This window comes from Balearica regulorum, chromosome 2 (assembly GCF_011004875.1).
Source record: "Balearica regulorum gibbericeps isolate bBalReg1 chromosome 2, bBalReg1.pri, whole genome shotgun sequence".
Lineage (NCBI taxonomy): Eukaryota > Metazoa > Chordata > Aves > Gruiformes > Gruidae > Balearica > Balearica regulorum.
In genome coordinates, this window is record NC_046185.1 from 94,717,799 (window position 1) to 94,734,463 (window position 16,665).

The 16,665-nt window shown below is 44.7% G+C and overlaps 1 protein-coding gene and 1 long non-coding RNA gene across 2 annotated transcripts; both read left to right on the forward strand.

Annotated features, from left to right (window-relative positions):
- Positions 1-2,184: 2,184 nt before the first annotated feature.
- On the forward strand, positions 2,185-5,887 carry LOC142600446 (uncharacterized). Its single transcript, XR_012833926.1, has 2 exons — positions 2,185-3,490; positions 5,236-5,887. It is a non-coding gene; the product is annotated as an uncharacterized LOC142600446 (long non-coding RNA).
- A 3,947-nt stretch (positions 5,888-9,834) lies between these two features.
- PPP1R3G (protein phosphatase 1 regulatory subunit 3G) lies at positions 9,835-16,467 on the forward strand. Its single transcript, XM_075744980.1, has one exon. It carries the CDS (start codon positions 10,094-10,096, stop codon positions 10,982-10,984), a length of 891 nt encoding a protein of 296 aa, XP_075601095.1. The 5' UTR covers positions 9,835-10,093; the 3' UTR covers positions 10,985-16,467.
- The last annotated feature ends 198 nt before the right edge of the window (positions 16,468-16,665 follow it).

Consider the following 16,665-nt stretch of genomic DNA (forward strand, 5'->3'; position numbering starts at 1 on the left):
AGCAAAGGAAACATATTTAGCTAAACTTATTCTTAAATATTTACTGCATGATAATGTGAACTATGTATTATCTGCAGATGACTCATAAATTAAACTGCCCTGAATTGTGCCAAGCCAGTACTGGGAACAAAGAGCCTAAAAGAACTTTTTTAAGGTTGCACTCTCAATTCGTGATGATATGAATCATGGTAATATTCTTTGATAAGGCTTTAATGCCACAATCATACTACTTACATGGCTGGAGGACTTGGACTTTATTTGCTTCGAATTGCAAATAATGCACGAAGGAAAAGGATGGTCTTGCCGTGGCGGCAAGTGATTTCTAGCCTAAAGGGAGTAAATTTTAGTGCTGCTCCTGACATAAAGCACCTAGCAATGCTATGCATGTTGCTTAAACTAACTTGGTTACCTATTGCGTGTTGCTAGCTTTCTACCCTGAGAACCCAGGCAGTCGGATTGCTGAGGCACTGAGCACTTACAGCTCTAGCTGAAATCAAAAGGAGCAATGCTCTCAACCCATGAAAAATCCTTTATACTGATAAGCAACCTCAAAAGTCAAGTTGCACGCTTCCAAAATGAGCACTTATTCTAAGTGGATGCTTTTTACCTTTATCTCTCTGCAGCTCAGCTCTTTCATGGTAAAATCAGGAAAACTTCATCTCAGAGTAGTCCACTATTTCTGAAGCACTTGGAAGATATTGTGGTGCTGAGCACTATGGAGCATCCCGTGAGGAAATCCAACCACATCTCCAGAGCAGGACTGGCATACTGTTCAATAAATAAGGCCTACTGCTACACATTGAGCGATGTAGGGAAAAGCAATGACAACGCCATTGAGTAGCTGTCTATCTTCTGTGCTTAATGAGACAGTCCTGAGGGGAAAATGGCCTAAGAATGCATAATTAAAGGTTGTAACCCAAATGATACACTCAAAAAGGCTGCATTAAGGTTACAAAGGCATTGTGGCTTTGGGCAATTTCTAGCATAGCTGTGCTCAAATCTGTATTCTAAACATTCTTTAAACATGGATTTTTGTTGTGGGTAATTAATACTAAGCTCTGCTCTACTCTTTAGAAAAAAGTAACAATGCATTGATTTGACAAAATGCAGCATATATCCCCATAGAAATGCAGGCACTACAAAAGAGTAGACAAAGTATATTTTATTTAGCTGAGTTTGCAGGACAACATTTATGTATATCTGTGTTTAAGATTGCTGTTGTGTAGCACAAACTTCAGCTAGGATACTGTCTTGAGAGAAATTGCCACGGGGTCTTCAAGAGCAGTAGCAGACATCAGTTTGTACATGAAACTAGGCATAGAACTTCAGTGGCTAAATCTAGTATCAGTTAGCTAATTAGTTTTATATTTTACAATGCTGCTAACATTTTATCACATCAGCTTGGGGGGAACATATCCCCCAATCCTGCAAAGCAGTCACTTCGCTGAAATGACTCAGATGTTGCACCTACACATATACTTGCAATTAAATACTTGCTAAAATTATTTGTAGGCTTAGGTCAAATTATTTTACTTGACCGTCAGCATCACTGCAGTTTATTGAGCATTTCTTTGCAAATATCCACTGCAGGTGTTGGTCAGCCTGATCTTTATTTTTTTCTAAGCTGTTCTGTGCATCCAGGTTCCTCTATGGCATTTGTCAATGCATTCAAGAAGTCTACCGTTTACACAGCTCAGGCGATAGGAGTGTAGTGGAGGCAGGGAAGAAGGAAACAGCTTCCTAAAATGTAGTCATTTTATTACACAAAAAAGTGATTAAAACATCTGCTTTGGTTTTCATACTAAGATGTTGCAAATCTCTTACAGGTGGAACAGTTCAAGATTTTTTGAAGATAGGAAACAGTGTCTTTTCCAACAAAGTTGCCATTTGTTCACTGAAGAAAGTTAATTTCTTATAAAAACAACTAACTGAAGAATGGTTTGTTTCCTTACTGTGAGGCACAGCAATAATTTTTTTTAATACCTCTGTAAACTTCCCATAAACTTTTATATGCCAGGTTCAGCAGCAACCCTGACTTCACAGTCCCATGCCTCCTCCTCTTTCATCCTCTGACCAACGATTCCTGCCTTCTCTTCTCCCCACCCCACCTCTTGAAGTGTGCTAACACACCCTTTCATTTTTATTTGATGATCTATTTCTGTCCTAGATTAGTACCCTGGCAGGATCACACATGCCTTGCATTGAAAGGCTTCAACTCTGGTTTGCTTCGAATAGAAGAAGGTCCTGATTTTAAAGTGTTTTCTGATTGTAAAGTGTTAGGCAATGCTGGTTCGGTTTGCGGGACAGGTGATCCCTTACATGTCGCTTCCTTTTTTCATTTGGTTGCTGGAGAAGAATGCATTTGCACTTACATGAAATTTAAAAGCAGTTACAATCAACCACACCACCAGATGGAGCTTCTTTTCTGCCTTTCCCGCTGAAGGTGCTGAAACTGTGGGACTGAATTCACTGGGACTGTGGGACTTAACTGTAGTGATACTTAATGAAATAGAAAAATCTGGGTTGTGTTTTTTTTCTTACTTCTGGTGATGCAGGATTGAGCATGCCCGCATTCATATATGGCTATGTCAGTGATTTTTATTTGTATACTGTTAATGATAGCTATTGGGCCAATCCTTCGCTTTTGCGGGGTTAGGCTGTATCCTGCGGCCCTGCTTCTCATTCATGCACTTGAGAGTTTTCAAAGCTCACTTGTTAGAATGGTGCAGTACTATTAAAGCAGCACGTATTTCTGCTCTCTTTTTTTCTACTGTAAAAACTATTAACGTTCCTTAGAAATGCAAATCTGTCTTTGTTCAGACCACTACATAATCTATTTTATTCACTGAAATTCACCTCTGACATCCTCTTTTGTGCTTTTAGAAGTATTGTATTGTGTTACAGATACCTAGTTACTGGTATATACATCAACTGAAGTTACAATGTTAAGTCACGAGAATGAATATAAATGACTGTGATGAACATTCTCTCTCTTACAGGATATGCTCTGTCAGGTACCTGGCTTGCTCCCTACTATCACAGCTTAGCAATCGAGAACAAACTGGAACTGAGGCAGTCCTGGGGAACTGCAAAGAGACGGGGTTAAATTTATTCCTTTTGCAGCGGTTTGGAAAACTACACATTAAAGCAAACAATTTTCAACATTGAGTTTATACAGCAAGATTACTTGGAAAGCCTATCCCTGTGTTTTAACCCAAGTGAAAGAAATGAGACTGACGTACAATTTACCCAGTTGCGACTGCTGGACTGAAAAGGTTGGCCTGCATTTGCCAGGAGCTGCTGGAACAGGCTATATTGCACAACTCTATTTTCCCAAAAGACGGAGAGGTATCTGAGCTGATGAGGTCAGGTTGGCATTCCATTATGCCACGTCAAACACAACTCTAAAGACCGTCGGAGGTTTCGCCAGCTGACGTCATGAAGGTCCTTCTGACCAGCCGGCCAATTCTGTCGTCCCAGGAGAGTCCAAGTGAGTTCATGCTGCTATTGATTTTGAGTGAGCTACACGCCTTGCTGCTTGTGACAGAGACAAACACAGAAATACAAAACAGAATTAATGTGGGTACAAGTTCATGTCATTTTCCATTTTCGTGTCTCATTTCAGTGGGCAAAAATCTAATGTCTTAGAGGGGAGAAAAAGAAAAAAAATCTAATGCCTCGGACATCTAATATTCACGTGCTGACTCAAAAAGCAGGTCTGGAGATGTGCTGTTTTGTCATTTATGTTTCATATACTTTCTAGGAGTTCATTTTGGAGGGTACGTCAAGCATTTTGAATTTTGGACTGTCCTTAGTCAAGAGGTAAACATGTTCTGTCTGAATAAGTTTCCTTGCAGAGTTTTAAGAATAGATTGGTTTTTGTCTTCCAGAGGCAGACTGCTAGGTGGCAGAGCAGGAGCAAAATCCAGCAATTTAAGACAGACGGCAAGGAAAAAATTGACTCTTTTAATAGCCCGGCAACACTTTTGGGGGTAGAATGCCCTTTATATCAAACTACTCTGGCTAAGATGGAGCTTCTTTCTCACTGAAGTCCAAAGCAATCTACTAGCATAATGTAGGGCAAGAATTTGACCCAAATGGTATTTTTTCCTAGATTGCTAAATAAAAAATGTACATAAACATAGAGGTTTTACATGTGAGAACCTGGATCCTAGTGTTCATCAGACACCTTTGAAAGAGATGTGGTTCTGCAACTTTCTGGAGATCCACATTAAAACAAACAAAACCCTTAAAACCCTTTTCAACTCCTATGCTGCGAATACATTTGGAAGCTGAAAACATTTTTCTCACTGATAATCTGAATTTTTCCTTTTCGAAGACTGTCTGTTTGGGTTAAATTGTTGAAATGCAACAGTAAGGCTCTATTAGAATGTCAGCTTGTACATGGGAAGGTTTTTTATCGTAATATAATTTACTGATTAAAAGTCTGACAAATTACTTAAGATTTTCAGTATACCACATGAATATAAAAAGTTTAGAGAAATGTCTTAGAAATATCAAAGGTATTAAACCAAATTTTGGCACCTCTGAGAGCCACAAGAACCAAGCAACACTTCAGAAATCGTAGTGAATGGAAAGTTTTTGTGCAACATGGTTTTGTCACAGTTAATGCCAACTCCAGTCTGAATTTAGCGTTTGTCTGAGCACCTGGCATCTTTTCCATACAGTTTCTGCAAAACAGAAAGTAAAAAAAAAAAAAAAAAAAAAGAGGAATCCTTTGTAACATTACTACATATATTTGCTTGTCATGAAGAATGGGCTTGATTTTATATCAGATGCAGAAAAATCTCGGACCTACTGAAATCGATTACAAAACTCCACCCTCAAAGAGGTTGGCATCTCACCCAAATGAAGGGACCTTCCTTGCCTTACTGCCAAGTACTCGGTACAACTAACCGAAAAGGATATTCCACATCATTACGGGAAACACAGCCGTTGCTGTAATTCAGGAAAACCAAAAAAATGTATTTTCATATATGTAAAGTAATCTTTACATCCCATAAGCAATGTCAGATGCAAGTCTGCTGAGAAACAAGACAAAATACACAGCAGACACCTCTAAAAGTGATTGTCTGAGAGACTCAAAAGCTCTAAAGAATTTTGCTTACCGAGCATCCCGCAGAAATCAGGTTTAAATCTTCGTATGTGAGATTTGGAAACTAAAGTAATCGTTTCCAAATATTTGTTTCCATTTAAGTACTTTTTCCATTACAGATCTAATGCATGCCTTTCTGGACTACAGATGCTTGGTTTTGCTGCATAAAGAAGACAATTAGGTCTAATAATCTAACTTCTGAATAATTTCTATTCAGATTGTATAGACCCACTGAGTTTTTCATTCAGAGTTTGACTATCCTCGTAAACATAGTAAACTGAAATCCTATCCTAACTTGAAACACAGAGAATCTAGAATTTCCCATGGGATAGGGAGCATTTTTTTTAATAACGGAGAAGGCTATTAATATCCTCCCTGCCATTTTTGTACAAGCAACGTGACTGATTAAATTGGGATGAAGAACTACATGATTTTCAAAGTGAAGCAAGAATATGGTTCAGAACAAATGCTGCCAGAATTTGAGAAAAGATGTTAGTAATCTTGTGTATGAACTGTGATAATCCGTGCGTATTTCTAAATCCCTGTAAATTGTTTCATAGTGCTTAGAAGTTATTACTGATTCACGTTTTCTGATGAGCTATTGTCACAGGAGATTTTCTTAGAAAAGACTTGAATGGGAAACTGGAGAGATTTGGCATATTTGAACTAGGTACATCCAGAAGTAGAATACTTTCCTCTTGGACTAACTGGAAAATCTGCTGGGTTTGGATTCGAAGGTCGAAGCCTATATTAAAAGAGCATAAAAAGAAATGCTGAACAGTGTTTGAATGGGCTTCTGGATTACATTGTGTGGTTGCGTTGAATCAACAGAATTGTCCAGTTACTTGACTGGGTGTCTGCAAACAAGTATTTTCATGTTCATTTTGTCAGATGATGCCCAAATGTTCATTTTGTCCAAATGATGACGACTGTTGATCCAAGCAGCTTGACCAATTTATTAAATTGCACATCAAATAGAGCTCCCACCCAAAATTTCTGATCTAACGAGTCCTGAGAAATACATACCCATGTAATCACAGTGAGAATTGAGAAAGCAATACCACGGATTGCTTACCAGTGATTTGCGCATTCTTTTTTTTTTAATGTCATTCAGTAGCCATCTTAGGATGCAAATGCTCCTGCCAGATATGTGTGTTGAATGCAGGATTCACACAAGGTGGGTAGTTGGGAAACAGAAAGTGGGGAATCACAGAGCAGTAGGGGTTGGAAGGGATTTCTGGGGATCATCTAGTCCAATCCCTGCTAAAGCAAGATCACCTGGAGCAGGTTGCACAGGTTGGCGTCCAGGCGGGCTTTGAGTATGTCCAGAGAACGAGACTCCATGACCTCTCTGGGCAGCCTGTTCCAGTGTTCAGTCACCCTCAAAGCAACAAAGTTTTTCCTCATGTTGAGATGGAACTTCTGTGTTCCAGTTTGTGCCCGTTGCCCCTTGTCCTGTCGTTGGGCACCACTGAAGAGAGCCTGGCCCCATCCTCTTGACACCCACCCTTTAGGTATTTATAAGCGTTGATAAGATCTCTTCTCAGTCTTCTCTTTTCCAGGCTAAACAGACCCAGCTCTCTCAGCCTTTCATCATAAGAGAGATGCTCCAGTCCCCTCATCATCTTTGTAATCATCTTTGGAAATGAAAGAAGTTGCTGTGTCGATCCTGTGTGTAGTTTATGACCTTAAACATAACTGGTCAAAGTTCAGGGAATGCAAAAAGCCTCCTGTCTCTCTTTTCCTAGAAAATGCCTCTACTTTTATCTCAACATTTTCTTTAATAACAAATGTGGTAAATAGTAGTTAGAAGCCTGAGACTCTGGTTGCCCCCTTCTTTTAAGAGAATCCATTTTGAAATACTTAAGAGGCAACACTAAATGCCTCCTTAACTAATGTCCACCGGCATGGCTTGTCACATAGTTGAACACCTGTTGTAAAGGTTTATCTGATTCTAAATTACTCCCTTTCAGAATGGCAGCAATCAACTACCAACAAAAATCCGACTTGCCTTCGAATGCCCTTAATTGCCTGATTTTAATTCTTTTCCTCCAATATGGATTCCTGTTGCCTTAACTGCTTTTGCTTAATTTCTGTGAAGAGTAGTCCTTTTTTGCGGGCCTGTCTCCCAGAGTTATGGAATATGTAAGAAATGCATATTAATTAATACAATATTACTTAACTTTTATAAATATTTACAGTAAGTTTCTCTTTTCCCTGTCCCTTATTTTGCTTGAACCTTTCACATTCCTCTGTAATTTCTAGTAGTACAAATGGGTTTGCTTCATCAGCAAATGGCACATTTTTTCCCTTTGCTGCTTGAAACATTTGTTAATGATTTGGCAAGCTGGAGAAAGCATGCGTTAGTGGAATAAAGACCACATGAGGAAGTAAGGGCTGGTTTCTTCATTTCTGTTTTCCTCACCATAAAATAGATACTACTTTGAGAAAGTAAAGTAGTAGCGTTGCATTTTATCTAAGGAATCTTGACAATATTGCAAGTACTAAGCACCGTTACCTACACATCATCTATTCATTTTTCTTCTTTCCAGCTGGGTAATTTGAGGTGCCACAAGCCTCGGATAGATGGGTCATGACATCTCATTTCCAGGCACAGGTAAGAAAGCGCCTGCATCGCAACCTGTTTTCATCACAGCGTATGCTGAGAGTGGCCCAACATGGTCATCCACTGCTCTGTTACAGCCACCGGCAGGTCAAGAGTGACGGTGAAAGCAGGTGAAACCGGCGCCTTCCCTGCCCACAGTCGTGTGCTGGAAGAAGACCGTCGTCCCCCTCCTTCTTGCGCCGCATCGCAGACCTCAGCTGAGTCGCTCGGGAGCGTGCCCTGTGGTTTAGTTGGGGCTGCGTAGGTCACAGAGCCTAAACGGCGGCACACCAGCTCGCTTGGACCGGAGCAGGCGAAGGAGCGCTCCTGTGAGGAGCTCAGCTGACGGCCTGGGGAGCGCGGCAGCGTCCAGCAGAGCGCTGGTGACGAGCAGTTGACAGCAAACTGGTATTCGTCATGTTTTCCATTAGCACAGCCGGTGCCAGCGAGCACGTTTGTCCTTCGTTCCTCTTCTTACAATGCTCTAAACCAAACTGCTAAGAAATGTCCAGTGCACGGCCAGAAGCTAGAGGAGTCGGAGTATTTGGCACTTCTGCGTAACTGTTCGCTGTTCAACTCTTCGGTCAAGGTGCAGTCAGAACATCCTCACAGCAGCGTCCGCTAAGGAAATTGTTTAGTGCTGTTTCTGCTGCTGTGACATCCGTTCCTCTGCGAGATCCAGCCTGCACACTCGGTTGAACTGCACTGTTGCACTCATGTTGGGAGGCTGCTTTTTTGGCAATCAGACTGACGCTAAAAATAAAACAAACTATGCAAAATAAAGAAAAAAACCCCTCAGATAAATCCATAGTGGGAGCGTGTTGCTTCAGAAAGTGCCGTGTTCTTTGCATATGCTTTTTAGTGTCTCTTCCACGAGAAAAAGAATGGAAGGAAGTTTAATAGCGTAGTATTTTTGCAATCATCAGTGAAAATCACCCCCAGACAATAGCAGTGTCACGCATAAAGTATAGAAGTAAGTTTGAAAAATTCTCAGATATGGATCTCACCATTACTAATAAAAATACCTTGTTATGAGGATGCTGTTTACAATACATCATGCTGAGAAAATAAAACTGAGGGGATTCTACTTCTCTTTATTTGTTTAAAAGGTAAAGCCTGTATTTTGTTTTTCCTCCTTGATTGTTTTTTGTTTTTAACTGGAAACTTTGAAGACAGTCTGACCTTCAGAAAGGGTGCCTGTGCACACGTGTGCACCTCCTGAGCCTTTGGACTTGATTTTCCACAAGCAGAGTACTGCTGGTACCAACTGTGGGGAAAAACGGTTAAAGAGATTTGCCTACAAAATATATCGCACTTTACGAAGCGAAAGCCTTTGGTATGCCTTTTACCTTCGGGGTTTCGTCCTCGAGCTCAGCTCTCAAAGCATTTCTCTGCAGTTAGGATGGGTGGAAATCAATTTAAACATAAAAGCCGGGGCGGCGGGGGGGTGCGGGGCTGTGTCTCACAAACTCTCCGCTGCGGGAGATGGGCACTGGACGCCGAGCACGGCACACGGGCGGCACCCCGCGCCCCTTACGTGGGGCTCAGCCCCGGTCCCGGGGGGCCGCTGGGCTCCCCGCCTTTGCCCCAGGGGCACGGCGGTAGCTCCTCCGTGGTGCCAGGTGGTGCTGGGGGACGTCCCGCCTAATCCTGACCCTCTGGGTTTTTTCTTCAGGGTATCTCCGCGGGGTGGAAGCCTAAATAATGATGATGATGATATAATAACTAATTATAATAATAACGAAGCCTGCTCCAGCTGCCCACGACCCCGCGTTTCCCCCCGGCCTGACTCCGCGGGGCGGAGCGGGCGCGGAGCCGCGGCGGTAGCGGGACACACACACACGGACACACACACACACACGGACACACACACACGGACACACACACACGGACACGGACACACACACACGGACACACACACACACAGAGACACACACACACACAGAGACACACACACACGGACACGGACACACACAGACACACCCCCCCACCCCGCAGGCACGGCTGGCCCCGCGGGTGCGCCTGTCGTTTGTCCCCTTCTCTCCTCCAAAGCCCATAAAACGCCCGACAGCGTTGCTCGCAGCACTCTCCTCCGCGCCGTGGTAACGGCGGCCCCGGCGGCGGGCTGCGGGCGGGAGGACGTGCGTGGCCGCCCGTCGCGGCCGCTGCTGTTTCCGTATCGCCCGTCCCGGGAGGTCCCGCCCCCGCCCGCAGCGCCGCGGCCGCTCCAGCCCCGCGGGGAGGCTCCGGGCCTGGCGGGGGGGCGCGCCCCCCGCCCGGGGCCTGCGGCGGGGGCGCCGGATAAAGCGGTGCCGGTCCGTCCGCCTGCCGCCACAGGGGCGGCCGGGACGGGCCCAGCGGGGCGCCCCGCCATGGCGAGCCCCGCACGCCCGCGGCAGGAGCTGGCGGCCGAGGAGCGGCGGCTCCGCGGCGCGGCCCCGACGGTGCCCCGCGACGCCAAGCGGGAGGCGGCGGGGGAGCGGCTGCTGCTGCTGGAGCTGCGCCGCTGCGGGCGGCCGCCGGCCCCCGGCCCCGGCGAGCGGCGGGAGGAGGGGGAGGAGGAGGAAGCGGAGGAGGAGGAGGAAGCGGCGGCGGGCGAAGACTGTTGCAGCAAGTGCAAGAAGCGGGTGCAGTTCGCCGACTCGCTGGGGCTGAGCCTCGCCAGCGTCAAGCACTTCAGCGACGCCGAGGAGCCGCAAGTGCCGCCCGCCGCGCTGTCCCGCCTGCAGAGCCCGCCCGCCGAGGAGCGGGACGCGCCGCCGCCCGGCGAGGAACCCCCGCCGCCCGCCCTGCGCCTGGTGCCCGACTTCCCCGACGGCGGGGAGCCCAGCGCCGAGCGGCTGCGGCGGCAACGCGTCTGCCTGGAGCGGCTGGGACGGCCCCCGGCGCCCACCGACGTGCGGGGCACGGTGCAAGTGCTGGGCTGCCCCGGCCCCAAGGAGGTGGCGGTGCGCTACACCTTCAACGAGTGGCTCTCCTTCGTGGACGTCCCGGCCGCCCCCATGCCCCCGGCCCCGGCGGCCGCCGGCGACCCGCCGGCCGAGCGCTACAGCTTCGTCCTGTGCGTCCCGCCGAGCCTGCGGGAGGGCTCGGCCCTCCACTTCGCCATCCGCTACCGCAGCCCGCAGGGCGAGTACTGGGACAACAACGGCGGCCGCAACTACACGCTGCGGTGCTGCGGCTCCCCCGGGGGCGGCACCGCGCCGCCACCCCCCGCCGCCGCCCCCGGCAGCCCGCCGCCCCCCGCCGCCCCCCGCTACTGATGCCGGCCGGGCGAGCGGAGCCGTGATGGCCCGGCCGGGCAGGGGGCGGCGGCCGCAGCCCCGCAGCCTCCGGAGGCCCCTCTCGGGAGGGCGACAGCCAGCGCGCCGAGGCCTCGTCCCGGAGACTACCCGAAATCTGGCGGGCGCTTCGGTTTTGCCAGCGAAACGTGGATGTGCGTAGGCTCGCATTGCTGTGGCTTTGGAATCGTTTTCCTTTTTTTGGTTTTTGGGGGGGGTTTATTTGGGGTTTTTTTGAGAGAACAAGGAGACTGAGCAGTGTGGGCTTTGCTTTTCCCCTCTTGAAGTGAATTTTTGACGTCTTCATTTGGGCATGACTTCACTTACCCAATTAGAAATGCATGGAGCACTTGTGTGAAAATGTAACAGCATGTTCTCTACAGACTTAACTTAGCATCCCAGTTTTCCCGTTCTCACATCCATTATCAAAGACGTAGTACTGCGACAGCAATGGTGTGCTTTGTCTTTTTTTTTAGCTCAATGGACTCCATAACAATACGATTCACTGTTGTGATCGCCTGTCAAACTCATGACAGGCTTGTGCGCCCGTCCCACCTTTGCTGTGCCCGTGGTGGCTCTGAACAAGAGACAGTCGTTTGGGGGCTGGATCTGGGGCTGGGCTGGGCTGCTCTGGTTTTTGTCATTCAGCACACTTTGATACCGCTCCCCGCCTTCCCCAGGCTTGTGTGTAGATCCTGCTAATAGCAGCCAACAAGGACTTCTGCAAAAATATTTTTGCTTAAAATAGACTGGTGACTTCTTTTCACACAATTGACAAGTCTGAAACCGGGACAAAGGAGGAGTTAAAATATTTGCCGATGCTGGGTTTATCAGGAGAACTTTGGTAACACCTTTGAGTAATGCACTGTAACGTGAAAGATGGTGTCTGTCTCACACGCAGTTCTGTATTTTCAGATTTGGGGAGCAGCGACTGATTTGGATGTCCTTCTCACTGAGGAGTGACGACGCACTATAGAGAGAGTGTCCTCAGTAATGAATGAAAACAAGTGCCTTTAGTTCAGCTCTCCTTATGTTACATTTTGCACCACATTTCTCAAGTATTTATAATTTATTTGGCTTATTTTGCTACATCTTTTTCAGTATTTGTATGTTGCTGGGAAAGGGGGTTATTGAGCACACCGTTGGACTTTAAAGCGCTGGACACTTGAAATCATTTTTATAGTCTTCACTCTTGCATTGCAAGCCTAGAGGTTGACTACTACCGGCGGCCCAAGCCCTGAAATTAAGCGAAAAGTACCAATGAAAATGGGTTTGTACAAATAAAAAAAGCTTTAAAAAAAAGTTAAAAAGCTCACCATTACAAATTGTTTTTCCGTATAGCAAAACATAATGGGATGCTTCTTAGTTTTGCAACCTGGTTGTGCCCCTACCCCTAACGTGTGCGGTGTGGAGGGGATCAAGCTGTTAGTGTACCTCGCTGTAACCAGGGATGTTGCCCGTCCAGAAGAGGATTTATTTATAGCCGTTTAGGGCTATAGCTGAAAATGATGCTGGTCCTGCCATAGCCACAAGGCAAATCGCCCTGTACGTACGGGACGGCTCAGTACGCTCTTGTAATGGGCACGTTGTGCAGAGCTGTGATGTGAGGAAGCTTTAGTAGCATGGGTGGAAAATAAGCAGGTTTCAGTCAAATTTTGTTCTGACTCTTCTGCAGCCTTGACTTGTTTTCTTCCAAAACAGTATCTCAAAATTCAGGTTAATTTTTTTGCATGCCCAGTGACAGGAATAGGGGCAACAGGCACAAACTGGAACACAGGAAGTTCCATCTCAATGTAAGGAAAAAACTTCTTCACTGTGAGAGTGACGGAGCACTGGAACAGGCTGCCCAGAGAGGTCGTGGAGTCTCCTTCTCCGGAGATACTCAAAGCCCGCCTGGACGCCAACCTGTGCAACCTGCTCCAGGTGATCCTGCCTTAGCAAGGGGTTGGACTAGATGATCTCCAGAGGTCCCTTCCAACCCCTACCGCTCTGTGATTCTGTGAATAAGTAGGTAAGACACTGCCAGAATGCAGAAAATGTTCTGACATGGATGTATGTTCTTCAGCAAGACCTTGGAAGATTATTTTCCTTTTTAAAACAGAGCATACTGCGAGTTTCCTCAGTTCTTCATTTCCTCTGAAGATATAAAACATCTTAAAGCCCATTATGAGCACTTTAGAAAAATTTGCACCTCTATGAAATTCCCCGTACTTGAAAATAAGTCTTCAGATAACCTGCCTCTTCAGAGAGCTGGTACAAAATCAGAGACAGAAGCAGGGGGAGCTTTGGACTAAAGTTCCTGCAGTTTTGCTAACACACGCGCTGCTTCTGAAACACAGCCTGCCTCCCTCCCCCCTAAAAAACCCTACATAAACCATAGTGTGAGCATATGGCCAAATATAAAGAGGTGTTTAATTCCTTCAGAAACCATCTTACTGTCAGACTAGTAGAATTGCTTTGAAGATGCAGAGAATAAAAGCTCTATGTGTGCACAAAGAAGTTCTTACTGTTGTTTTCCAAGTTACCTGTAAACTCCCGCCAAAAGCATGAAAGGTTTTAAGGGAGAATAGTGAACTGTGCTACTTCCCTACACAAGGTTGCTTTAAAACTATCCTGCATTACAGGATTAGAGGCTATTACACGGAATAATCTGGTATGAATTAGTTTTATGTCAATGAAATAGCATGCTCTATGATACATAGTTATATAGCATGCTATGTGATGCTAAAAGCATTAAGACTGATTCTTCATTTAAGTACAATGCATTATTTGGGGCTTCTGGAGCCCATTCCTTATTCTGTGTTTTGTTTATTAATTGCTTCAAAGAAGAAGGAAGCTTTGCCAAAGAAAAGGGAGGGGAGGGATCACTCTGTAACCAGAATTTAAAGGAGTAGCCATATTCTGATAGCTGTGTCTGGGCAGAGGTGCAGAGCTGGTACCTTGCAGAATCCCAGCTAGCTGCGCTTATTGATAGAGGGCTAGAAATGTTCTCTGCCACGCTGCAAACTGTGAGCAAGGGGTATAAATCATCCACGTCCAGAATATGTAACATTTATGTGTTCTCTTCAGATGTGTGATCTAAATTCAAAACGCAAGAAAGTATTTGCTGAGACTAAACAGTAAAATGGTTTTGTGTGCTTCAGAAAATTGGTGCCGATCTAAAATCCTGACAATTGTGTTAATTAATGCACAACATTTTTGTGCTTTGATAACAGGTAAAATGCTTTTATTTATTATTAAGAATTACTTTTTGTAAAAGAAAAGGGGAAATCTCTCTCAGACAAGAATCAAACATACTCACTTCTTAATAGACAGTGCATTTTTGTACTGTTAAGATTTTATGAAAGCATAGATTTCCAAAGCAGGTTTCAAAGACTGCCTACACACAGTTCTCTGTATTTTCATCGATGAGGTTACTGGGGACTATAGAAATGCAAGGCCTTACCAAAGATGACACTGTGCAGCAGTGTGAAAAGCGGAGCTGGACCACGTGCACACCGAATCTGGTGAGCCTGCATCAGCAAAGCACAGGGCTGCTGCTCGTGGTCGTCGGTTGAGATACATGGCGTAATTGCAACTTTATTCTCAAAGAAATATGTTCAAAATGAAGCAGTTCTAGTTCTACAAAATCAAAAGCCTCAATAGACTAAAAGGTTAAGTGAAGCACTCTTCTTTGGTTGCATTACTGTTAATGTAGTAAAGATTCAGAGCATAACATTTGGAGGATATGCTCACAAACACTCTCCCTCCCCTAACTTAAGAAATGATAAAGATTTGTTAGCACCCTCAGAAAAATTCCAGCTCCAAAGATTTTAAGTTTAGGCAGATTTCTGGTTTGTTGGTTGTTTTTTTTTTTTTCCCCTGGCTTAAGGGTTAAGGGGAGAAATAGCTGCCAAAAGGTTTTATAGGTGTATATATAAACCAAAAAAATTTAACGTAGTTGAAACTCTATAGTGGGTAACTGTGAAGGACATCAAAGTTAAACCTTAAGCAATCTTTTGCTGCTTACACTTACATTTAAATTCAGATTTAAATGATTCAGAAAAGGACTGTGAAGCTAAATTTACTTTCGTGTCATGAAGAACTGCAAACTTGCATGCAAACTACTTCTGTTTTATTTAAAGCCGGGGCTTTCAGTCCGTACTTGAAAAGCCTGGCTTCTGCTCCCATTGGCTTCCCTGGGATTTGGATCCAGCCCAAAGTACTGCGGGTAGGTAGGGGAAATGATCTAGGTTTAATTGTCTATTCTGTTCAGAGTCTTGTGTTATGGGGTTAGGATAACACGACGCTGTGATGAATGTTCATCTGTCAAGAGTTCAAAATCTGCTGTCTATGCGTGGCAGTAATTAAATCACCTTAATTGTTTTTCATGATTCTTTTTAAGAGGGGGAAAATTACTTGCCTTGGATTAGCATATTGCCAAAGACTGGTATAAATATTTATGGAGTGCACTCTTTCAATAGAAAGCCTGTACATTCTTCACAGGTCTCCATAGTTCTCTTCCCCTGAACACAGAAGAGCAGTCATTTGAATGCACTGCTTACCATCACCTCCTCCTCTTGCAAAGCTTCAGCAGATACTGGGCTTAACAGTAAAAAAAGGTGAGTAGCTGGGAGAGAAGCATCTCTCGCAACACAACGATGATACATAATTTCCTGTGTAAGGTGCAAAATCCTTTGAAGGTGCATTATGTTTGTGAAACGGGTTTGAGAGTTCTGAATTTCTTCCTCTTAGAAAACACACAGCGTTGCAAGAATTATTGGCTTCTCTCTCTTTTTTTCCTGCCTCCACATTAAGGGCTCATGCACTATTCTTACACTCTAAAATACTGAAAAAAGAAAAAGTAAGAATGTAAACTCTCAGTAAAACAGCTACACACCTTCCTTCTTGTTTTCATCAAGCAAAACATCCCTAAGAGTAAGAAATAATTATGCCCGCATTAAGAACCATGGAACAAAGCGATCCGTATACTCCTGACTTGAATAATGCCAGGATTTCCCTGTAGATCATTATGGAAAACTCAGGAAACAGTCAGCGCACAGCTCTTTCATGGCTCTGTTTATGTGTACGTATGGCCCTTGCTGGGTATCTGGAGAGATGCATTTATTCATGTTGTGTTACAGGAAGCAAGTTGAGGGGCTGGTGCTTCTCCATAAAATTATTCTTCTACCTGCTGACGGTAGAGGGTGAAAGCAATGCTTTTAATGCCTGGAAACTTGGTGAAGTTTTATATAGAAATACCTTTCTAGAAATGCGAGTAGTAAGTTAAAATCCTTCTTGGCCTATTTCAACATTGTATGTAAAGTGTTCACGTGCTACTCTCTTGGGTTGCTTTCCTCCAGAACAGCTGTACCTCTGATACACCTGGGCATTTTGAAACTGAGCTTTCAATTGCAGTAAAATCTCCTGAGAAGTTGTAACACGCAACAGAAACGCCTGTCCTTTAAACAGTTACTAATATTAAACGAATTGTTCTTTACTTTTTCTTTTTTTTTCAGAGTGCTGTTTCCAAGTTTATACTGTAAAGTCATGACAAACTTCAGTATACGTAAACATTCAAATTTTGGTGCATACTGCTGAGCTTCATAGTTTGCTAAAATGTTGAGATCAAGAACAGACAAACATTTTTAATACAATACAAGAGCAAGTTTGCTTTGCTAAGA